The sequence below is a fragment of the Erinaceus europaeus genome, chromosome 17, assembly GCF_950295315.1.
Source record: "Erinaceus europaeus chromosome 17, mEriEur2.1, whole genome shotgun sequence".
In the NCBI taxonomy this organism is placed as follows: Eukaryota; Metazoa; Chordata; class Mammalia; order Eulipotyphla; family Erinaceidae; genus Erinaceus; species Erinaceus europaeus.
In genome coordinates, this window is record NC_080178.1 from 59,261,868 (window position 1) to 59,287,095 (window position 25,228).

Sequence of the window (25,228 nt, forward strand, 5' to 3'; positions counted from 1 at the left end):
GAGACAGAAATTGAGAGAGAAGGAGGATATAAAGAGGAAGAGAGACAGAGAAACCTGCAGCACTGCTTCACTACTCAAAAAGCTTTCCTTCTGCAGATGGGGGGTGGGGACTTGAACCTGGATCCTTGTGCATTGTAATGTGTACTCAACCAGGTGTGCCACTACCCAACCTCCTCCATTTTTATTTGTTTAGAGACTCTCCATACAACCTTTAAAAATGGCTACATCAGGTTACATTTGCAACAGCAGTGTAACAGAGTCCCTTTTTCTCCACAAACTTGCCAACACCTGTCATTTCCTGTTTTCCTGATGTAAACCACTCTGACATATGTGAGATGGAATCTCAGTGTAGTTTTAATTTGCATTTCCCTAGTGATAAGTAAAGTGGAACATTTTTTTTTATACATCTAAAGGTCAAATGTATCTGTTATTTAGAAAACTAGTTCTTTGGCCTACTTTTTATTGGGCTATTATTATTTTCTTTTTTCTAGTTCTGTACCAATTTTGTATAGATTATTTGTTATAATTTGCTTGTCTGATGTGTGATGTGCAAATATTTTCTTCCATTTACTTTTTGCCTGGTTATCCTTGTGTAATTTGCTTTTGATATGTAGAATTTTTTTTACTTTCATGTAGTCCCATTTATTTTCTCTTGTTTACATTTTCATTTTTAATTTTTTTTTATTTGATAGAGACAGCCAGATTGTGAGGAAGGAAGAGACAGAGAGAGAAGGAGACGGAGAGACATTTGCAGCACTGTTTTACCACTTGTGAAGCTTTTCCCCAGCAGGCGGGGAGTCCTTGCACTCTGTAACATGTGTGCTTAACCAGGTGAGCCACAACCTGGCCCTACTGTTTTCATTTCCCATGTCCATGGGATTGAGTTTCCAGTTACACCTTTGAGATGGAGATCCTGCAAAATCTCACTGACATTTTCTTTTATAAATTTTCAAATTTCTAATCTGATATCCAGATTTTTTATCTGTTTTGATTTTATTTTAGTGTATTGTGTTAGGTGGTGGTCTCATTTCCCTTTTTCTACATGTGGCTGTCCAACTTTCCTAGCACCGTTTGTTGAAAAGAACTTTTATTTCATTTTACTTTTAAATATTTTTACTCTATTAGCGGTTTGTAGTAAATACAGTTGTTACATGTACAAAGCGTCTCAGTTTTCTGAACTTTCTCATCCCCAGCCTGCACCAGGACCTGAAAGGGCAACCTCCTCCTTTTCCCTAAGAGTTCTTTATTTGGGTACAATACACCAAACCCAGTCCAAATTCTACTTTGTGTTTTCCCTTTCTGTTCTTATTTCTCAACTTAAAATGTTTTAAAATTATATTTATTTATTTATTGGATAGAGATAGGCAGGAATTGAGAGGAAGGGGGAGATAGAAATACCTGCAGAGAGATAGAAACACCTGCAGACCTGCTTCATCGCTTGCGAAGCTTTCCTCCTGCAAGTAGAGTCCAGGAACTTGAACCTGGGTACTTATGATTGTAACATGTGCACTCAACCAGATGCACCAGCCACCATCTGGCTCCTCAACTTTTATCCATGAGTGAGATTCAGCCTTCTGTTTCTGACTTATCTCACTCAACATGGTTCTTTTTTTTTCTTTTTAATTTTTCATTTATAAAAAGGAAACATTGACAAAACCATAGCATAAGATGGGTACAACTTTGCACAGTTCCCACCACCTGACCTCCATATCCCCTTCCCTCCCCTTATAGCTTTCCTATTCTTTACCCCTCTTGGAGTATGGACCCAAGATCATTGTGGGATGCAGAAGGTGGAAGGTCTGGTTTCTGTAATTGCTTCCCCGATGAATATGGGAATTGACTGGTTGATCCATACTCCCAACCTGTCTCTCTCTTTCCCTAGTGGGGAAGGGCTCTGGGGAAGTGGAGCTCCAAGGCACATTGGTGGGGTTGTCTGTCCAGGGAAGTCTGGTTGCATCCTGCTAGCATCTGGAACCTGGTGGTTGAAAATAGAGTTAACATACAAAGCCAAACAAATTGTTGAACTATCATGGACCTAAAGGCTGGAATTGTGCAGATGAAGTGTTGGGGGGGGGGGTCTTCCATTTGTTGATAGCTAGTAGGCATATTTTAGTTATATTTCAAAGGGCCTTCAGCAATACTAGTTTGTTTGTTTGCCTGAGCGATCCAAGTTATTGTCTGGGGAGGTGATGTCATGCTGGGAAAAGGACCAGAAAGCTGGATCAGGAAAGAGAGTAGCTCCCTAATATGGGAAAGGGGTATAAATATTGTTGACTGTAAACGCCATCGATTTGATGTGATCTGGAGCCCATAATTAGCTTAGGAGCCTGTGTGAACTCTGCATCCCTCTAGATCTGAGCTCACATTCTGTGGTCATGAGTAGGAACATTCCATGCTGCCCCAGTATTGAGCCATCTTCCTTAGGTGTAGCATAGAGTATGTTGTCCATACTCCCTTCGGAGGATGGAACATTCTCTACTATTGTTGATCCAAGTTGAAGGCAAGGTCCTATGGGGGTCCACAGAGGGGTCTATTTTCTTGTTCCTGATAGAAATGACCAGTATCAATGGAGATAGGGATTTATTTGAGTTCTAGGCTCATCAAGTCTGTTTGGGAATCTCAGGATTCCCCGATTATGGCCCCAGCTGGTAACATAGTTCTTTTAAACTCCATCCAAGATGAGGTGAAGATGCATTGATCATTCTTGATAGCTTAGTAGTATTCCATTGTGTATATAGAACACAAATTTCTCAGTCACTCATCTGTTGTTGGACACCTATGGGGTTGCTTCCAGGTCTTGGCTAGTACAAATCATGCTGCTAAGAACATAGGTATACACAATTTTTTTTTTTGGATGGGTGTGTTTGATTCCTTAGGATATATCCCCAAGAGAGGAATTGTAGGGTCTTATAGTAAGTCCATTTCTAGCTTTTTGAGAGTTCACCGGACTGTTAAAAGACCTTCTTTACCCCATAGAGTCATTTTGTCCCCTTTACTAGGTGGCTACATATCTGTCAGCTCATTTTTGAGCTCTCAATTCTGCTCCATTGATCCAAGTGCCCATTTTTACTCCAGTAACACACTGTTTAATTACTACTGCTTTGTGGTATAAACTGAAGTTGGGGAGTATTATGCCTTCATATATTTCCTTTTTTTCCAGAAGTTCTTTGGCAGATTTTTTTTTGGTGGTTCCACACAAATTTTTGGACAAGTTGCTCAATTTCCTTGAGAAATGCCATTGAAATCAAAGATTGTTGATTGTAGGATGGCCATTTTAATAATGTTTATTCTTCCAGTTCAGGAACAAGGAATTTTCTTCCATTTCTGTATGTCATTTTCTATTTCTTTTAACAATATCCTTTATTCTTCCCTGTAAAGGTCCTTTACCAACTTTGTGAGATTTATCCCAAATTATTTTGTCTTTTTGGGTTCAATTTTAAATGGAATGGAGTCTTTTATTTCACTTTACTTTGACTATCTGTATATAGTAATGGTAAGGATTTTATATCCTGCTACTTTACTTAATTTATTATTTCCAATGTTTTTTGTGGAATTTCTGGGATTCTCTTAGCATATTAGCATGCCATCAGCAAATAGTGATAGCTTGATTTTTTCCCCTTTCTAATATGTATACCTTTGATATCTCTTTAGAGATATTTCTATTAACACCAATACTTGGTATAAATTCTCGTAATTATGTCAATAATAATAACTTTCATACTGAAATGTTTTAAACTCACATGTAAATATATCATACTTATCTAGCAGAAACATGTTTCACAAAGCACTCGGGAGCAAAAGACCAGGTCAAAACTGTGAGCTAGAGGAGAGTAAGATGGGAGGTACTAAAAGCCATTCACTGAAAGTCTCAGTGATTCAGGTTTTGCAGCTATAAACACGTGTCTGATTGCAGTGGCGAGGTCCTTGAGGACTATGTTATATAATGGTGGTGGTGGTGTACATCCTTGTCTTATTTCCGATGTTAGCTGGGAAGCTCTTCAGCACATCTTTTTATTTGTCTGTGTATTTGTAATAATATTGTTAATCTGTTTTATTTAAACACTAATGGTAAGAACTGAGATAAAAATGGAGTAAGAAATGCTTCTTACTTTCTTCCTCTCTTTCTTTCTTTCTTTTTTTTTCTTTCTTTCTCCTTTCCACATGAGGCCTTTGTAGAAGTTGAAACATTCCTTATTTATGTCCCATCACATTTTATAAGTTCTTACATTCATCCATTCGTACACAACTTGAAGACTTAATGAATTTTTCCTGTTTACATTGGGCTCCATAAAGATATATATTGTATGCATATAAAATACTTTACTATATCTCTTAACAGTGAGTAAAAGCAATTGTGAGGTGCTGGGAGATAGCTCATCTGGTAGCTCCACTATGCATAAGACCCTGGTTTTGAGCCCAGGCACCAAGGGAAGTTCCAGGAATAGTGAATTGTGCTATAGTATCTTTCTTTATCTCTCTTTCTCTCTCTCAAAAGAATGACAGATTTGGTCCTGAAGCAATAATATTACATGTGTGCAGTTGGGGCTGGGTGGTGACACACCAAATTGAGTGAACACATTATACTAGTGCAAGACTGGGACAGTAAAAATGTTAATATTATTAATAACAATCATGAATTACTACAAAAGAGATATTTCTATTAACACCAATACTTGGTATAAATTCTCATAATTATGTCAATAATAATAACTTTCATACTGAAATGTTTTAAACTCACATGTAAATATATCATACTTATCTAACTAAAGCAATCAGAAAAAGAAAATAATATTGTCCTCTTGACTTGTGTATTTTCAGTGGAAAATTATGATAGTTCTCCAGATTGAATCTCTATCACCTGACTGTATTCCTGTGACTTAGATAACACACTGACAATATTTTCCAAAGATGATGACCAAATTTCAGAACATCTTGTGTCAACAATCACGTGGTTGAGCCTAGTTTGGACTTGTGTTTGTAAGACATAAATCCAATGTACCTTACTTACCTATTGATATTCTACATGACATTTTTATTTACACAGAAAAATTGGATGATCTAGGCTTATTTTTATGGTGACTTTATCAATAATTATTGAAATATCACCGCAGAATATAGTGAGTCCATAAACATAGATAACCTTAAAGTACTCTCAAAGTTATAAAATATTTAAAAATATGTTCTTTAGAATGTTAACAGAACTAAGTCAATGTATTTCTCTAGTTAAGTTAGCAATGTTAGGAACACAGATAAAACAAAATCATATTAGTTGGCAATACATTCTTTTTTTCTCTTTTGGGGGGAAGGAAGAAGGGGAATATTGTCACTGGAACCTCACTGCTCCAGCATGACTTCTTAAGATAGAGAGACTGGGATAGAGAAGCAAATAGGAAGTTACCACAGCACCAAAGCTTCCCTCAGTGCCGTGCAGGCTAGGCTTGAACCTGGATTGCGCCTACCCATGACAGAGCAATGTGTTAGCCAAGTGAATTATCTTGGCAACCCTAAGATATTTATCCCATTATGAGAGAGAAGGAAGGAGAGAAAAAAGAGAGACAGAGAGAGAGAGTTAACACCAGAGCATCACTCAGGCATGTGAGATGCTGGAGATCCAAATCAAGACCTCATGTTTGAGAGTCCAGTGCCTTATCTACTGCATCATCTCCCATGTTCCTGGTAACATGTTTTAAACCTCATTAATAAAATATTCTTGCTGTAGCCAGCTGTTCTGACTTCTCAGAGTGACTTTTAGTCAAGTGATTTAATTTTGCTGAGCTTCAATTTACTCAACTATAGAATGGATATCATACTTCTATTCTTATATGTGTGGCAACTAATGATAATGTAATGTGGCTAGAACAATCTCTCCTATATTTAATAGCACAAATAAATCACAAAGATGGCATTTGGCATTATCACTAGCATTATTAGTAGTGCATATACTACAATTGAGTGTATAATAAAATAAATTAAGAATAAAAGATGCTTCATTAGAATTACCTATGCTCTTAATACTAAGTTGAGTTAGAAGAGATTTCCTAGGAATTACAACAAAAAAAAAGGTTCACTAGAGATAGAGATTCTTACTTAAAAGAAATGTCTGGCATTGGTGTAGAATGTCAAATCTCAGGCTCCTTGGGTACTTGTGTTATTTCTTTGCATCTTTCTGATACTCTAAGAAAATTGTCTAGAACCCCAATATGACTTAACATTCTAGGGGTCTATGAAGTATCATTTTGAGAATCATTACCACTAGCTCATATTGTGGAAAGGGAGAAAAATAAACAAGTCTCTCTACTTACCTCAAGTGATGACACTGCAGCACAGCATGAACCAGTATGCCTCTAGGTTCGGAGCATTCTAATTCTCCTTAGGGACAGGAAAACCAGCTGCTGAGGCAGCCCAGTGCCAAAAATCTATCCCTTTGAGTAATACAAAAAGCAAAGGGTGATTTCTTTTAACTTCATAAGGGGAATCATATCCCCAGTTTTCTGCAGCATTGCACCAAAAAAAAAAAAATCACAAGAACTTGTTCTTAAAAGGCCTCTCTTAAGCTTTTAAATATGGTAATATATTGGTGATAAGCATGTTAGTATATATTGCCACGTATAATATAGAGAATATAACATCATTTTTACTTATTTGCAGCAAAACCAAGGCAAGTGCCCAACCCAGAATTGTTCAGTGGAAGCACCTGCTTGGATGCCTGTTCACCATTGTACTGTAAGTTTTATTATTTTATCAGTCAGATTGTAGGGAAATTATTTTTATATTTTCAAACAACCTTAATGCAATAAGATAGAGTGTTCTTTGACATTTTAGAAGTGAGCCAACCTTTTGAAAGGAGAAAGAATATCTTTTCTGAAAGCTCTGCATTATAAGAAATACTTAACGATTAATCATTTCATGCATTTTCGAGTCAGTATAAGTTGCAAAAGATTTCTCTAAATAGCTTATTGATTATTTAAGTTTGTGTGGTCATTAAAATGAATATATTTTCACATATACTGTTCTCAACAGCTGTATTTCAGCAATACTGACTTAGGATGCCTTAGAAAAGGATGTTTTCTCTTGTATGATTGTTGTGTTGACTGTTTAATAATCATGAGTCCATGGATTTGCAATTTTCAAGTCTCCCTGGTATAATAATATCCTCTATATTTGTGAGAACATTTTCAAGTGCCTTAGAAACTTGTTATTATTCCTGTGTGACAAATGGGAGACTTAAATGCAAGAGGAGTGATAATAATGCATGAATTATAAAACTAGGAATAGATCTGAGACACCTAGACTCTTCTTTTGTCAACTTATTCTATTCTACTGAGCTCTAAAGTGAGTGAGGGAAGTGACTGATTTATCTGATACACTCATAGACATATAATGCCTGGTAAAAGCAGCAATGGTTCCTCTGGGGACTGTGTGTGCTGTCGTTGACAGTTTTCCTGTTATGAAATAATGCATCTACAGATTATGAAAGTTACCTTTAGGGGAATTCTCTTCATTTGACCAACCTTGGAGGCAATGCAAAGTGATAACATGGAGCTTCTTAAATACCCCCTCTGTATTATGCGGTGCCAGTTGTTGAAAGATGCACTTGAACTCTCATCCATGACTGTATTTTATGGTGGTATACCTGAGGAATACACTTTCACTCAGACCCTGTCAGAGAATGGACATACCTTGTTTTCTTTTTTTAAGCTTATGTATGGGAAGTAGGATAATCTTTAATGAGGGAGAATGATAATAATGCTAACTTTTGTGAGGAGGCATCTGCAGTGTAGAGGCAGACCAAACTTGCTCAGAACTTGGAGAATAAAGACTCTGCCAATACCAGGCAAAAGATGAGTCTTAATAATTCTGTTTCTTCATCTATCACTCCTTTATATTTATCCCTGAGGTAATATTTCCCAATGGCTTCTATGTCCATTTTCCTCAGGAGAACATGTACTGTTCGTGATCCATATGTACTGACACTTCAGTATATCCTTGGTACATAGTGGCCGCTCTGTAGTGCAGATTCAGTGACTGAATCTTTGATTTGTTAATTTACTCTTTGCTACATTTTGGTAAGCTATTTATAACTTGCGTACTTCTGGGTGAAGAGAAATGATTAGACTATTTTCTTTGGTGGATAGCTTCCATTTCTCACCTTCAGTGGCATTATCATACATTTCTCACAGAATACTGTTGAATATGTGTTTTGAGAGATTTTATTTTCAAACTAGAGAAAATATATAGTTAGTTCAAATCAGTTGTGTCAGGAGCTCTGTCAGTTGCTAGAGTTGCAAAAATAAGTAAGGTATTGTTTCCATTTATCAAACACATTCATGTATAGCACTAGTAATACTTTTTTTAAAAATAAGCTTGCTTTTTTTTTTTTTTTTTTAACCAGAGAACTGTTCAGCTTTGGCTTTATGGGGATTGAACCTGGGACTTTCAACAATAAACTTATTCACTACTACACTGAAACCTTCAGACTAGGATAAAAGTAATTTAGTTACTTTGTGCAGTGCTAATAGAAGTAAATTAATTACTAGAATCCTGCTGTTTAGTAGTTAAAAATAGTTCTGTATTCACTATTACCTTGATGCTGGAGCACTAGATATCTAAGAATCCCAGGTTAGGTAATTCCTAAGGTATTAAGAATAAGGTATGTGACTATCTTTAAGACTTTTCTTGAAGATCCTATGTCTGAAACTTCAGTAGTAAATTCCAATTCTCTTTTCTATGATCATGAAAATCATGAGAAACTAGGTGTATCTTGCAATGATCTGGGACTGGGAGTTTCTAGATTCCTAAATTACCTTAGCCATTTACAAGAATAATTACATCTTTCAGTGAGGCCAGCAAGTTCTGGAAGAGTTGTACAACTTATAATTATTCTGCTTTCTTAGTAAGTCCTAATCTATACAGGGAAGCTCCCTGTCACCATGTTTGGAGTATGTGATTCTTTTGTTGTTGTTACATTTTTTAAATTGATTTAATAATGATCAACAAGTCCATAGTATAAGAGGGGCACAAGTCCCACCATGAGTTATGCATCCCATCCCATCTCCTCCACTGGAAACTTTCCTATTCTTTATCTCTCTGGGAGTATGGGCCAGAAACCTTATGGGGTCCAGAAGGTGGGAAGTCTGGCTTCTGTAATTGCTTCTCCACTGGGCATGGGCATTGGCAGATTGATTCATACTACCAGCCTGTTTCTTTCTTTCCCTAGTGGGGCAGGGCTCTGGAGAGGAGGTGTTCTAGGACACATTGGTGAGGTCATCTGCCCAGGGGAGTCAGGTTGGCATCATGGTAGCATCTGAAACTTGGTGGATGAAAATCACTATTCCTAGATCATTCCAACGTGAAGACCCCAATTCTCATCTGTTTATTCTTACCTGTAGGATTATATGATTCTACTCCTGGTGATAACAACTGATTCTAGATGGGCCATTTGAAATATTGCTTGAGGAAATTTGAAATTTGTAGAAAAAAAATTGGCCATCATCACTAATGAATCATATGAATGACAATACTTTGAAAAAAATTTGTGAACCTCCGTTGCTACGATTCTATTTATATATTTATTTTCCCTTTTGTTGCCCTTTTCTTTCATTGTTGTTATAGTTATTATTGTTGTTGTTATTGGTGTCGTTGTTGTTAGGACAGAGAGAAATGGAGAGAGGAGGGGAAGACAGAGTGGAGGAGAGAAAGATAGACACCTACCGACCTGCTTCACTGCCTGTGAAGGGACTCCCCTGCAGGTGGGAAGCTAGTGGCTCTAATTGGGATCCTTATGCCAGTTCTTGTGCTTGGTGCCACCTGTGCTTAACCCGCTGCGCTACCGCCTGACTCCTTATGATTCTTAATACTACCCTATGTCTCTCTTTTGTACGTAAGATTATTCTTGTTCAAATTCTTTGTGTAAAAGTAATCCAATAAATTGTTGATAATCAGTAAGTTACTTTTTTTCACAAAGTTAACTAGACTTTTGTTTGGGGAATTTAATGTCCTTTGATTTATGTATAACCAAAGAGAAAAGAAAATACCCTTAATTAACACTCCTGGACAGTGGCATTAATGGAGTTTTCACTAATATAATGAATAGTCATCTCAGACAGAAAGAAAAATTCAGAACACTGGAAGTGGCTTTTATAAACATTTGATTATATATAGTATTTGGGTTCATATAAATAACTGCAGATTGGTAATGATTTGCTATACATTATAGAAAGGGATGTATGGGTAACTAAGTAGCTACTTAGCATAAGAGTTTTTATATTAAAAACTACATGTGCTATGTAAAGTAGTTCTGATATTCATTTCCCTTTCTTCATCTCACAAAAAATAGAGAAAATCTTTGACATGTGTTTCAGAGAATGTCTTGTTGATATAAATCTTCTATAAGCTAAAGCAAGTTATAAAGATATTAATACATACTTACATTCACAAAAAATGAATATAGTCTCTGTTACTTTTGAATTTTACAATTCAGTACATTCTTTCCTACACACCTCTCCCCATGACCTTATTTGTTTCTTTTGTCTATTGCTTTGGAATAACTGTATTATAATAATAGGGTTTTGTTACTTACCCACTTTTTTCTGTGTGAGAGCATTTGTCCGAGGTTTATTTTAAGTGCAGAGTTTTTATCATGCTTTTTCTAAAAAGGCTTCTCTCTTTAAGTTATTTTGCAAATACCTGTTACCAGTTCCATACTGGCCTGAAAATGACTTCTATTACTATTTGTTCATTCTCTTCCTGGAAATTCTCTATTTCACACCCTATGCCTCTTTAATAATAGGACCCAAAGATAATTTACATTTTTGTTTCTCTTGTATATGACTACAGTGTGTACATTGAGGTTTAAGCTGAACATAGACTTTTGCCTCCAATAATTATACAGAAGCATGGATATAATTATCCTTTCTGCTTAGCTACAAAAATACATAGGTATATGTATATAATATTATATACATATATTATATATTTCTGTATGTTTTTTTTAAGGCAGCTTTGTTTCTACCAAATTATAAAGGCTTTAGAAGTAATTTCTCACCTCTTAAAAAATACCTTCCCTACTTCATGAAAGTACTAATATTTTTCCATCAAAGTCCACTGAGCCTCCTTTACCCTTGAAGCCCACGTTTCTCCCTACATCCATGATAATCAGTTCTGCAGTTTAAGATCAAATGTTTGTTTATATTTGACCTTGATTATTTATTTCTTCCATATGGGAGAAAGTATTCAGTATTTTTCTTCTTTTATGTGAGTACTTTCTTCCTGACTGCCTGTTTTCCTTCCTTCATTCCTTTTTTTATTAGTGATTTAATAATGGGATACAAACCCATATTACAGGGAAGTAATTCCACATTGTACTCGCCACCAAAGTTCTGTGCCCTCCCTCCTCCCTACAAGGGTAACCACCAACCACCATAGTTTTCAGTCTTAAAGTTTGACTACCATCACTCCTCCTCCTTCTCCCACCCTCCTCTTCCTTGTTCCTTTTTTAAAAAAATTTATTTATTTAAGAAAGATATTAACAAAATCATAGGATGGGGTGGGGGGTACAACTCCACACAATTCCCGCCAACCAATCTCCATATCCCATCCCCTCCCCATTCTCTATCCCTCTGGGAGCATGGACCCAGGGTCATTGTGGGTTGCAGAAGGTAGAAGGTCTGGCTTCTGTAATTGCTTCCCCGCTGAACATGGACGTTGACTGGTCGGTCCATACTCCCAGTCTGCCTCTCTCTTTCCCTAGTAGGGTGGGTCTCTGGGGATGCGGAGCTCCAGGATGCATTGGTGGGGTCTTCAGTCCAGGGATCCTGGCCAGCATCCTGATGGCATCTTGAACCTGGTGGCTGAAAAGAGAGTTAACATACAAGGCCAAACAAATTGTTGAGCAATCATGGACCCAAAGGTTGGAATAGTAGAGAGGAAGTGTTGGGGGGTACTCACTGCAAACTCTAGTGTACTACTGCTTTCAGGTATATATTTGCCCTAGTTTATGGATACATGTGAACATATGCTTTATCTCTTGGAACCTGGTCTATATCTAGGTTTTGGGACTTTGTTGGGAAGTGAACCACCTGGGATGGAATTAGAGAATACTATGAAAGGAAAGGTCTCACCCGACTGATGAAGCTGAAGTGTTGTCATTCCACACCTGAAGTCTCTGGACGCAGTCTGAAGTGAAGCATGCTGGGGTGGCACTCATTGCATTGATTAGGTTGCAATCAGTGGATGCAATATTACTTGATAAGAATTGGGAGAAGTGTCTCTCTGTTTGTTTAGTAGTTTCTTTGGATGTGCAGAAGCTTTTCAATTTGATGTAGTCCCATTGGTTTGTTTCTGCTTTGGTCTTCCTTGCAATTGGGTTTGAATCATCAAAGATGTCCTTGAGGTGTATGTGGGAAAGTGTTTTACCAATGTTTTCCTCTAAGTATTTGATTGTTTCTGGTCTGACATCTAGGTCTTTGATCCATTTGGAGTTGATTTTTGTTTCTGGTGAGATAAAGTGGTTCAATTTCATTCTTCTGCATGTTTCAACCCAGTTTTCCCAGCACCATTTATTGAAGAGAGCCTCCTTTTTCCATTTAATCCTTTGGGCCACCTTATCAAAGATTAGATGCCCATAGGTGTTGGGATTTACTTCTGGGCTTTCAATTCTGTTTCACTGGTCTGTGTGCCTATTTTTGTTCCAGTACCATGCTGTTTTGAAAAAAAAAAAAAAAAAAGAATTGGGAGAAGCATACGGGAAAGTGGGCCCTACCCTAGGGTCCCAGGACTGGGGGAAGTTTAGGCTCTATAGTGGAAATATAGGTTTCTGCTGTCTTAGGGTTCAAGAAGACAATGGATAGTTACTGTTATCATCACATTATTTGGTAATTGGGTTAGCTTTAAAAAGTCCCTTTGTTAGACATACAATCAATTTTCCCCTCTCATATTAATTAAATAGTGATTTATATGACTACAATTTAATAGGTGTGTACATAAACACCATTCCCATCACCAAAAGATTGTGTCCCATCCCACCCCCCCACCCCCCACCCCCCCTGCTGGCCCAGGAAGCCACATGTCCACTCTCCCCATCTTTTCTTTTTTTTATTATTATTTTTTTAAATTTATTTTTTATTTAAGAAAGGATAAATTAACAAAACCATAGGGTAGGAGGGGTAGAACTCCACACAATTCCCACCACCCAATCTCCATATCCCAACCTCTCCCCTGATAGCTTTCCCATTTTCTATTCCTCTGGGAGCATGGACCCAGGGTCCTTGTGGGTTGCAGAAGGTAGAAGGTCTGGCTTCTGTAATTGCTTCCCCGCTGAACATGGGCGTTGACTGGTCGGTCCATACTCCCAGTCTGCCTCTCTCTTTCCCTAGTAGGGTGGGTCTCTGGGGGAGCGGAGCTCCAGGGCACATTGGTGGGTTCTTCAGTCCAGGGAAGCCTGGCCGGCATCCTGATGACATCTGGAACCTGGTGGCTGAAAAGAGAGTTAACATACGAAGCCAAACAAATTGTTGAGCAACCATGGACCCAAAGGTTGGAATAGTGGAGAGGACGTGTTGGGGGGGGGGTACTCACTGCAAACTCTAGTGTACTTCTGCTTTCAGGTATATATTTTGTACTAGTTTATGGATAAGTATGAACATATGCTCTCTCACAGAACCTGGTCTATATCTAGGTTTTGGGACTTTGTTAGAAAGTGAACCACCTGGGATGGAATTAGAGAATACTATGAAAGGAAAGGTCTCACTCGAGTAATGAAGCTGAAGGGTTGTCATTCCACACGTGAAGTCTCTGGACACAGTCAGAGCTGAAGCATGTTGAGGTGGCAATCGTTGCATTGATTAGGTTGTGATCGGCAGATGCAATATTATTTGGTATGGATTGGGAGAGGCATGCAGGAAAGTGGGCCCTATCCTAAGGTTCCAGGACTGGGGCAAATATAGGCTCTCTAGTGGAGATGTGAGGTTCCTGCTGTCTTAGGGTTCAAAAAGATAGTTCATGTTATCATTACATTATTTGGTAATTGGGTTAACTTTGAAAAGTCCTTTTGTTAGAGTTTGCTGTATAGTACCCAGTATCTTGTATGTAGCTGTGCCATTGGTTGCTTCTGATCTACTTGGTCTAGGCTTTTGAGAGTCCGCATATCAAATACACAGCCTAGATATTAAAAAGACTCAGTTTGTGTTTTGAAAAACTTAGAGACATACAATTAATTTTCCCCCTCTCATATTAATTATCTAGTGATTTATATGACTACACTTTACTAGGAGTGTACATAAACACCATTCCCACCACCAAAAGACAGTGACCCATACCACCCACCCACCTCCACCCCCCACGGGCCCAGGAAGTTGCTTGTACACCCTAGCCCTCACCACAGGGTTTTTACTTTGGTGCCCTACTTTCAATTTAGTGAGATCCTGCTTTTAGTTTCCCTTTCAGATCTTCTTTCTCAACTTCTATTGATGAGTGGGATCATCCCATACTCATTTTTATCTTTCTGACTTAACTCACTTAACATAATTCCTTCTAGCTCTGTTCAACTTATAGTTGAGTATGTCCATCACATGTTCTTTATCTCCTTTCTCATGTTGGATAACAAGTTCATGTTTCAATTATTTATATTGCAATACACACACACGTTCTTTATGTCACTATACTATAACTCTGTATTATAGTATAACACTATCAAGAGCTTTTTAAAAAAATATCTAAAAAAAGTTTAAAAAAAAAGAAGAGGAGGAAGGGGAGGAGAAGGAGGAGGGTAAGAAGATAGAGGAGGAGGATAGGCAGAAGGAGGAGGAGAAGGAGGAGGAGGATGAGAAGGAGGGGTAAGAAAAAAAAGGAGGAGGAAGGAGAAGGAGGAGAACAAAATATCCTCTGGGGGTGATGGATTTGTTGTGTAGGCACCAAGACCCACTGATAACCCTGGTGACAATAAAAAAGAAAAAAAAGAGGAGGAGGAGAAGGAGGAGGAAGAGGAAAAGGAGGAGGAGGAGGAGAGGAAGAGGAAGTAGAAGAGGAAGAAGAAGAAGGAGGAGAAGGAGGAGGAGAAAATACCCCTTGGGAGTGATGGATTTGTTGTGCAGGCACCAAGACTCAGTGATAACCCTGATGGCAATAATAAAAGAAGAGGAGGAAGGGAGGAAATATTTTTAATTGCACAAGTACAGTTAAAACACATTTACAAGCATGTAGATCTGAAATAAAAATTTCACAAAACAGTACCAACCTTTAATGTATCATGCAGTCTAACATTTTCTATTTTACTCAATTTCATTACAAAAAAACTTGCTTAAGGCCAGATACATCAATTTTATATCATTGCTTTCACTTAATGTTCACACCAGAGCTGTAGGGTAAACACTTTTTTTTTTATTTTTAAGAAAGGAGACATTAACAAAATCATAGGATGGGGGGGGGTACAACTCCACACAATTCCCGCCACCCAATCTCCATATCCCATCCCCTCCCCAATAGCTTTCACATTCTCTATCCCTCTGGGAGCATGGACCCAGAGTCCTTGTGGGTTGCAGAAAGTGGAAGGTCTGGCTTCTGTAATTGCTTCCCCGCTGAACATGGGCGTTGACTGGTTGGTGCATACTCCCAGTCTGCCTCTCTCTCAATCAGCGGATGCAATATTATTTGATAAGAATTGGGAGAAGCATACGGGAAAGTGGGCCCTACCCTAGGGTCCCAGGACTGGGGGAAGTTTAGGCTCTATAGTGGAAATATAGGTTTCTGCTGTCTTAGGGTTCAAGAAGACAATGGATAGTTACTGTTATCATCACATTATTTGGTAATTGGGTTAGCTTTGAAAAGTCCCTTTGTAAGACATACAATCAATTTTTCCCCCTCTCATATTAATTAAATAGTGATTTATATGACTACAATTTAATAGGTGTGTACATAAACACCATTCCCACCACCAAAAGATTGTGTCCCATCCCCCCCATTCTCCCCCCACCCCCTGCATGTCCACCCTCCCCATCTTTTCTTACAGTTGCGTATGTCCATCAAATCTTCTTTATCCCCTTTCTCATGTTGGGTAACAAGTTTATGTTTCAATTATTTATATTGCAATACACACACACACATATTCTTTATATGTCACTATACTATAACTCTATATTATAGTATAACACTATCAAGAGCTTTTTGTTTCTTTATCTGTGGCACTCTTGTAAGGCAGGTCTGGTAAAGGCAAGCACTTTTCATTTTTGTATGTTTGGTATTGTTTTATTACTCCTTTATATTTGAATGATAGTCTTGCATGGTAGCATATATATGTGGCTGGCAGTTGTCTTTTAATACTTCAAATATACCACTTTATTCTTACCTGGCCTCCATGATTCCAGCAGAAAAATTTGAGGCCAGTCTGATTTTTTATTTTTTGCCACCATAGTTATCACTGGGACTCAGTGCCAGCACTATGTACTCTCAGCTCCTGGTGGTCAGTTTTTCCATTTTTTTTCTTTTCACTTTTCTTTGATTTGACAGGACAGGAAGAAATTGAGAGGGAAGGGAAGATAAGGAGAGAGAAAAATAGACATATGCAGGCCTGTTCAACACTCGTGAAGTGTCCTTGCTGTGGGTACAAAGCAGTAGCTTAAACTTGGATCCTTGTGCATAGTGATCTGGCCCCCTACATTTTCTTTATTTTATTTATTTATTGAAGAATAGAGACAGAGAGAAATTGATAGGGTAGGTAGAAATAGAAAGGGAGAAAAAAAAAGAAATAGAGAGGGAGGGAGTCGGGCTGTAGCGCAGCGGGTTAAGCGCAGGTGGCGCAGAGCACAAGGACCGGCATAAGGATCCCGGTTCGAACCCCGGCTCCCCACCTGCAGGGGAGTCGCTTCACAGGCAGTGAAGCAGGTCTGCAGGTGTCTATCTTTCTCTCCCCCTCTCTGTCTTCCCCTCCTCTCTCCATTTCTCTCTGTCCTATCCAACAACGATGACAACAACAATAATAACTACAACAATAAAACAACAAGGGCAACAAAAGGGAATAAATAAATAAAATAAATTAAAATAAAAAGAAATAGAGAGGGAGAAAGACAGACACCTGCAACCCTGCTTCACCACTCATGAAGCTTTCCCCCTGCAGGTGGGGAGCAGGGGCTTGAACTGGGTCCTTGCACACTGTAGTGTATACACTTAACCAGGTGTGCCACTGCCTGCCCCCCTTATATTTGGATTTAAAGCAACTGAAAATCTGGCACCTGCCAGCAACAGAGAGCCATTTCTCCTTGAGTGTTTCCTTCCCCTCTAGCTTTTGCTCACATGTGCCATCAGCAACCTGCAGATAGTGATATTCCTTTACTTACCAGAATTCCCAGCTATTCTCTATTAAAATTTGTTTTGTTGTAATATGTTTTTAGTGAAGGAGTGACAACTTCTTGAGACAAGTTTACAGTGGCTCCACCCCTTTATATTTCTTGGAGATAATTGAATATTAGTTGATTAATTTAACTGTTCTTTGTTTGAGAAGCTCTTTACCACTCCTTCAAATCTTGTTCATATACTAAAGGTAGTATTCTTGCGTGATGTATTTTCCACTTAAAGCTCTGGCTATATCTCCCTATTCCTTTTTTCAGCCTTGAGAGATTCTGTTTCATAATCAGTTAATAATAATCAAAATGGCCTGGTCCTGGAACAGAAATAGACATTGAGAGGCCAAAAATCAGCCTTACACCTATAATCAACTAATTTTTGACAAGGGAGCTCAAAACATCAAATGGAGAAAGGAAAGCCTACTCAGCAAACTATGTTGGAAAAACTGGAGTGAAACATGCAGAAGAATGAAACTAGAGGGAGTCGGGCAGTAGTGCAGAGTGAAGCACACGTGGTGCAAAGTGCAAGGACTGGCATAAAGATCCTGGTTTGAGCCCCTGGCTCCCCAGCTGCCGGGGAGGGGAGTTGCTTCACAAGTGGTGAAGCAGGTCTGCAGTTGTCTGTCTTTCTCTCCCCCTCTCTGTCTTCCCCTCCTCTCTCCATTTCTCTCTGTCCTAACAACGACGACATCAATAACAATAATAATAATAACTACAACAACAATAACGACAAGGACAACAAAAAGGGGGAAAAAAAGAATGAAACTAGAGCACAAGATTTCATCATATACAAAAGTTATCTTCAAATGGATCAGAGATTTAGAAGGCTAGAAACAACCAAATGCTTAGTAGGAAAACATACGCATAACTCTCGACCATATGTTTTTGCAACATCTACATTAATATGAATCCAACTGCAAGGAAAACAGAAGCAAAAATAGACCAATGGGACTATATGTAAAACTGAAAATCTTCTGCACAGCAAAGAGAATCACCACCATATAAAAGAGACCCCAAATGGAGTGTGAAAACAATGTTTGTGTCATACATTTGACAGATGACTGATAACCAGAATACATAAAGAACTCACCAAACTCAACAATAAAGACAAACAGCCCTACTGAAAAAAAGTGAGAAGATATGTGCAGAGAGCCAACAGACATATGAAAAATTCTCAGTCACTGATATCAGGGAAATGCAGACAAAAACAATGAGATACTACTTTACACATGTGAGAATGTCATACATTAGACCAAACAGAAACACCTTCTGTTAGAGAGAATGTGGAAGGGTGGTAAGGAACTCTCCTACATTTCTGGGAGGGAGGTAAGTTGGTCCAACCCCTATGGAAAATAGTCTGGAGATTCATCAGAACTCTAGAACTGGACCCACCTTGTGACCCAGAAATCCCTCTGTGAGGCATATTCGCAGGGAAAACAAAACAGCTATCCAAAATGACCTGTGCACACCAATGTTAATAGCAGCACAGTTTGTATTAGCTCAAACTTGGAAACAACCCAGATGTCCAACAACAGCTAAGTAATTTGTAGAATTTATACACAGTGGAGTACTATGCATCTGTCAAAAATAATAAAGGCATGTCCTTTGCAATATCGTGGTCAAAACTTGAATGCATTGCTTTGGATGATACAAACCGGAAAGAACAAATCCAGTACTGAGTAATCTCACTTACAGGTGGAACATAAGAATAAAGAACAACAAGGGGAAATATAAGGTGGAATTTGAACAAGGAATGGCATATTACACAGAAAGCGAAGAACTCTGGAGAAGGAATATAAGGGGATGGATAAAGGGACATTGATGTCTCCCCAACACCAATCAAGGGGAGATGAGAGGTTGTTCCTATGTGTTAAGGACTATGTTATAAACCATTAAAAACCCAATAAAATTAAAATAGAAATCACTTAATAGTCTTAATGTATTTCCCTTATTGGTGATGCTTGATACTTCTCTAGAAGCCCTCAAAATCCTCTCTTTAGTTTTTGTCATTTTAATTATTATGTGCCTTTGTATACTCAGGCTTAGACTTATTTCTCTTAGAATTCTTAAAGCTCCCTGGATTTGAGGCTCTATTTTTTCCTCCATTTAGAACAATTCTTAGTTAATATTTATTAAAATTAGAATTCTGTCATTTCTCTTTCTGGAACTCCTATGATATACATGTTGTTCCTCTTATCCTTGTTGCATAGCTATTTGTATTATCTTCACTTGCTTTTCTTCTTTTATCTTTTTGCTAGTTTTGTGAATGATTTCTTCTCCCTTCTCTAGCTCAAAATTTCTGTCTTTCTGTAAGTATGCCCATATACTGTATGCTTTGTTATAATTCAGTTGCTCTATTTTTTATCTCTTTGATTTCTGTCATAACTTCTTCCATACTTTCTATTACTTTTTTGAAGTTTCTTCCATGAAAATTTCCCTTTTAGTGAGCAACTCTGGAATCATAACTGTGAAACCTGAGGAATTTATGTAATCTGTTGAATTGGTGCTTTCTTCAGGCATCCTAGTGGAGGAGTGACTTTTTATACTTGCTAAGTGAGTTTCTCTGTGTCCTTGTCACCTGGGTAAGGAGCCTTTGTTTGTTTTTGTTTGTTTTTAGTATAAGTTTGAGATCCAAGCCTATTTGTGTGCAGAGTTTTCAGTATATGCTATGGTTTTGCTCTTGGAGAGATGAAAGAAGACAGATTTTACTGGTTGCCATCTTGATGAATACCTGGTGACAATGTTATTGTTTCTCTCTCCCTGTATGACTACATTAAGCACTAGAAAGATACCCTTATTCACCTCTGTACTTTAAATCTGATTGTGCCGTATGCCTCATTGGTTTGTGTGAGCTTGAATGTTGACGGTGGCTACATGATCTAAAAGAGGAGAGACCCACAGGTAAATTCTGCTACTCAAGTAAATACAGGTAGATACCTGACTCTGGAATGAATGGACTCCTGACACTTGAAAATAAAGAACCTTAGATTTGGACACTGCTAAGATATGGTGGCTGCTGAGTTTCAGGGCATATCTTTGGACTATTTTGTGGTGTATGTATGGATTTGATCACTTTGAAGATTGCCCCCAAACATGGCTTAACAGTCTTGCAGTACAAGCTTGCAATGAGAGAGTTTCTGAAGGTGATGCTGAAAATAAAAACTCTGCTATTGAGTAGCTTATTATGACTACTGTAGCTATTACCTGCTATTATAGGATATTCATCAATAAATACATGAAATATTTTAAAAACTATGTAAGTTTTTGTAAATTATGACACTGTGCTGTGACTACATCAACTTACCTATATGAGAAATGTATACTGAACATATCTTTTTGTAAGTTATAATTGACCCTACCTAAAGTATAGCAGTAAATAGTACATATGAATAATGATGAATGCTATATAAAAAAGTATGAATTTTTAGGATGGAGAGTTGAATTATGTAAAACAGAAGTTACAATTTTTTTATATAATACAAGTATATAAACTTTAGAATTAAATAAAATCATGTTAAATTGCAGTCTGTCACTAGCTGTGTGAACTTAACTTATTTAATCTCTCCAGGTTATGAGTGTAATACAGGATATTTGAAATTTACAGCAAATGATGCTAATATTAAAGTTAATGTAGCACCTGACTCATAGTTATTGCTTGATTAATTAGTTAGAGGGAAGAAAGGAAAAGGATAAGCAATTACAGAAGGAAGAGGGTGGACAGAATGTGTTTGTGAGGAAGAACATTAAAAAGGCAGTGATTTTCTACTAACGTATTTATTTTATTTAAATATATTTAGGTGTGCCTTTTCATTCAGACTGGCACAGAAAAAGACTACAGCACATAAAATATAACTTAAAATTTTTTGAAAACAGAAATCATGAAGCTTTTAAAAAGAAATGTTTTACTTTGACAGGAAGGTGCTGATGATGAAGTATTGTATTAAAAAGATATGGTTGTTTTCTGAGGAACATAAGGCCATTTTTAAGAAGTGGGACTGGGTGTTCCTTTTAATTTGAAAACATTTTAAAGTTTCCCTACAATATCTTTCTAGATTATGGAAGTAATTTTTCCTTTTTATAGGAAATCAATAAAAACAGATACCTCCAAGAAACCAGGAGAGATGTTCTTTTAAAGTGTTAATTGTTTCAGCATGTTCTCCCAGACTGTCTAACATTATGCACAGTTGGGATCATTTCATCTAATTGAAACCAGTTAATACCATGTGCATAAGCTATTCTGTAATAGCCTTAAAGGGCTTTTTTTTCCTCCTCTTATTTTGTAGCTCCTCCTTCAATTTTTTCCCCTCATAGTTCAGTGTGTGACCTCATTTTGTTTAAAACCCACATAAATACCCAGACTATGGCATTTAGAAAAGTCCACACCAGTCATAAAATAAATAATGTGTTCCTTCTCTGGGTGTTTCCAAAGTTCCTGTGAATGCAGCACCTGCTGGGTTGACTCTGATGCTGGGAAATTGCACCCAGGATGGCTTTGAAGAGTATTGTCTTTCCAAAGAGTGGATTCAATTATTATTTTTTTAGGACAAAGTTTTCATCCCATCAGCAGTCTCCTTACATAATGAAAAGTCAGGTGATCTCAATTTTACTAACATTATGGAAAATCATTTCTAACTTCATGAAGCACTGATATATATTGACCTTACATAGGCTTTTCAGTATGTGTTAACATTTTTATTTTTAATTTTTTGCCAGATGAACCAAGAACTTCATGCATACATGATGGTGCTGAGTCACTTCTTTGACTCAAATGTTCATTCAATAGTTTTGGTGATAGAGACTTATAGATTGCTCAAGGGAGAAAGAGAGAGACACCAAAGTGCTGTTTAGAGTTTTCTTGGTGTTACTCACAATGTTCTTATGTGGTACAGGGGTTGAAACCAGGGCCTCACACATGGGTGGTTTTTGCTCTGCCACTGAGACACCTACCTCCTGATCCTGAGTTAACATTCTTCTTATTGAAATTTTCACACATCATTGAAAAGAGGGCTTAGTGTTATATAATAGAAGGAACAAGTGTTCAGGAGTCAAACAGAACTTTTAAAGATCTTTTCCTCATTAGCCATGTGGAGATCTTAAAATGACTTTGTCTCACTTTCCTCACTTGTAAAACAAGTATAGTAATAATGGATTCCTGCCTTTCAAGATCACTTTTAGAATTACAGTCAATATGTATACTATATCTAAATCAGTGTATGACACATAGTAAGCATCCTATTACATTTATTCTTGTTATTGCTATGACTGCTGTTATCGATGCTGGAGAACTAGGAAGATAAAGGAACTAGGAGATAATATCTGTATTGCCCTGCAAAGGTATCTTAGCAATGAATTCTTAGCTTGGCCTACATCAACTTAATCAAAATGTACACAGTTTGAATGTTTAAATGAATTAATTTTTATTTAAAAATCATAGAGATTTGATTTTTCTGACATTTTCCTACTGTAATTTTTATATACTCAAAGACATTTTTTAATTCAGAGTAATTGTTACATTTTTGCTTCACTACTTGAGTTCTTGAAAAATATTTTGGGGTTGGTTCCCAGGATCAGAAGTGTCTCTGGAACATTATATAACTGGTTTGGTTATGAAGTGTTATATCCAGTTCAACTGAGAGAGTATCTCCTCTCCTTTTCTTGAGACACTGTAAATGCATAGCTTATGAACTCTTCTGGCTTATATCCCCAACTGTCATCATATTTCCTTTTATTTGATATTCTTAGGTCACAGTAGCAGAAACTCTTTGATTTGGTTTTGATGACTGTTCATTGATCAGATGTAAATATAAGTCCTGAATGACTGCTCTTCCAAGTGAACGATCTCACCTTAAAGACCTTGCACACATCTCATTTAAAAGAAACTTTTGTATTTGCTATTCAGATGTTGTGCAACTTTAGCATTTAAATGAAGAACATAGAGCAGAGAACAGTAGTGTATTCAAGGTTGCAGTGATTATAAGCCTTACACAATATTCTTTAAACTATTTTATATATTGCAAATTGTAGTGAATCTACAGATGTTAAGAAATGACAAAGAATGTTTGTTTAAATACCTGAATTATATGAAATATTATGAGTTTTTCTTTATTTATTGTTGTTTTGTTTTGTACTTGCTTACTATCTCTCTGTGCTGCTCTCCCAACTGTGTTCATCCTCTCCTGGGCTCTCTTCATTAGTTTTAGCCTCAGGTAGTTAAATATGGGAAGTGATTCCACAAGGTCATGTTCATAGCAATAGTCAAGCTTTCCAGAACTAATATAGAGCAGGCCCCAAAGAAGCCTCCAGCTATCCCAGACAGCTATGGGAATACAAAATATTTGGACAGACTTTGACCTAAAAGAAAGTTTTAACAGCACTGGACACAGAAATGGACAGTTAATTGCTGCAACTCCTTTAGGAGGTCCTATTTGCAACAGAGTCCCATAACCACCTGTAAAAATAGCCTCTGCTAGCCTGAACTACTAATAGCCTGAATTCAGCTGTAAATGCACTGCAATACATGCCATCAAAATCCAAAACATGAACATGATCAGAGTGGTAGCAAAGAAGTAGGGTTTATGACAGCTATGTTCCATTACAGCAGTGAGGAAAAATACACAGACACATGAATATTTAATTTACTGATCTATATGTTTTAACTAACGTAGAATAAATATCTCATTAAAAATGTCATTCAAGTCTGGATTGACTCAATTTCCTGAACTACTGAAAAATGCTAATTGATTAATATGACTTCTGTATTGCATTTGATGAAGTAAAAATGTGGTATAATTTGATATCCACAACTTAATTAGACATATCATATATATATATATATAAGTTCTCTCTAAAAGTATTAATGCTCTGTTGGAAGAGTTTTTTTTTTTTTTAATTTTCTATTTAAGAAAGGATTAGTGAACAAAAACATAAGGTAGGAGGGGTACAACTCCACACAATCCCCACCACCCAATCCCCATAATCCACCTCCTCCCATGGTATCTTTCCTATTCTCTAGCCCTCTGGGAGCATGGACCCAGGGTCGTTTAGGGTTGCAGAAGGTAGAAGGTCTGGCTTCTGTAGTTGCTTCCCCGCTGAACATGGGCGTTGACTGGTCGGTCCATACCCCCAGTCTGCCTCTCTCTTTCCCTAGTAAGGTGTGTCTCTGGGGAAGCTGAGCTCCAGGACACATTGGTGGGGTCTTCAATCCAGGGAAGCCTAGCCAGCATCCTGGTGGCATCTGGAACCTGGTGATTGAAAAGAGAGTTAATATATGAAGCCAAACAATTTGTTGAGCAATCATGGATCCCAAGCTTGGAATAGTGGAGAGGAAGTGTTAGGGAGGTACTCACTGCAAACTCTAGTGTACTTCTGCTTTCAGGTATATATTTTGCAGTAGTTTATGGATACATGTGCACATAAGCTCTCTATCACAGAAACTGGTGTATATCTAGGTTATGGGACTTTGTTAGAAAGTGAACTACCTGAGATGGAATTAGAGTGTACTATAAAAGGAAAGGTCTCACCCGAGTAATGAAGCTGAAGGGTTGTCAATCCACACGTGAAGTCTCTGGATACAGTCTGAGGTGAAGCATGTTGAGGTGGCAATCGTTGCTTTGGTTAGGTTGTGATCGGCGGATGCAATATTATTTGGTTTGGATTGGGAGAGACATACGGGAAAGTGGGCCCTATCCAAGGGTTCCAGGACTGGGGGAAGTAGGGGCTCTATAGTGAAGATGTGAGGTTCCTGCTGTCTTAGGGTTCAAAAAGACAATCAATAGTTAATATTATCATCACATTATTTGTTAATTGGGTTAACTTTGAAAAGTCCCTTTGTTATGGTTTGCTGTACAGTACCCAGTATCTTGTATATAGCTGTGCTATTGGATGTTTCTAATCTA

The 25,228-nt window shown here is 37.6% G+C and overlaps 1 protein-coding gene across 6 annotated transcripts in view; it reads left to right on the top strand.

Annotated features, from left to right (window-relative positions):
- The window catches only part of DLG2 (discs large MAGUK scaffold protein 2), a 1,912,587-nt gene that overhangs the window by 392,368 nt on the left and 1,494,991 nt on the right, over nucleotides 1-25,228 (top strand). For all 6 annotated transcript variants that reach the window (XM_060176807.1, XM_060176791.1, XM_060176792.1 and 3 more), the window contains one exon: nucleotides 6,649-6,723. In XM_060176807.1, coding sequence (XP_060032790.1) covers nucleotides 6,649-6,723 — 75 coding nt within the window. The remainder of the gene's footprint in view (nucleotides 1-6,648; nucleotides 6,724-25,228) is intronic.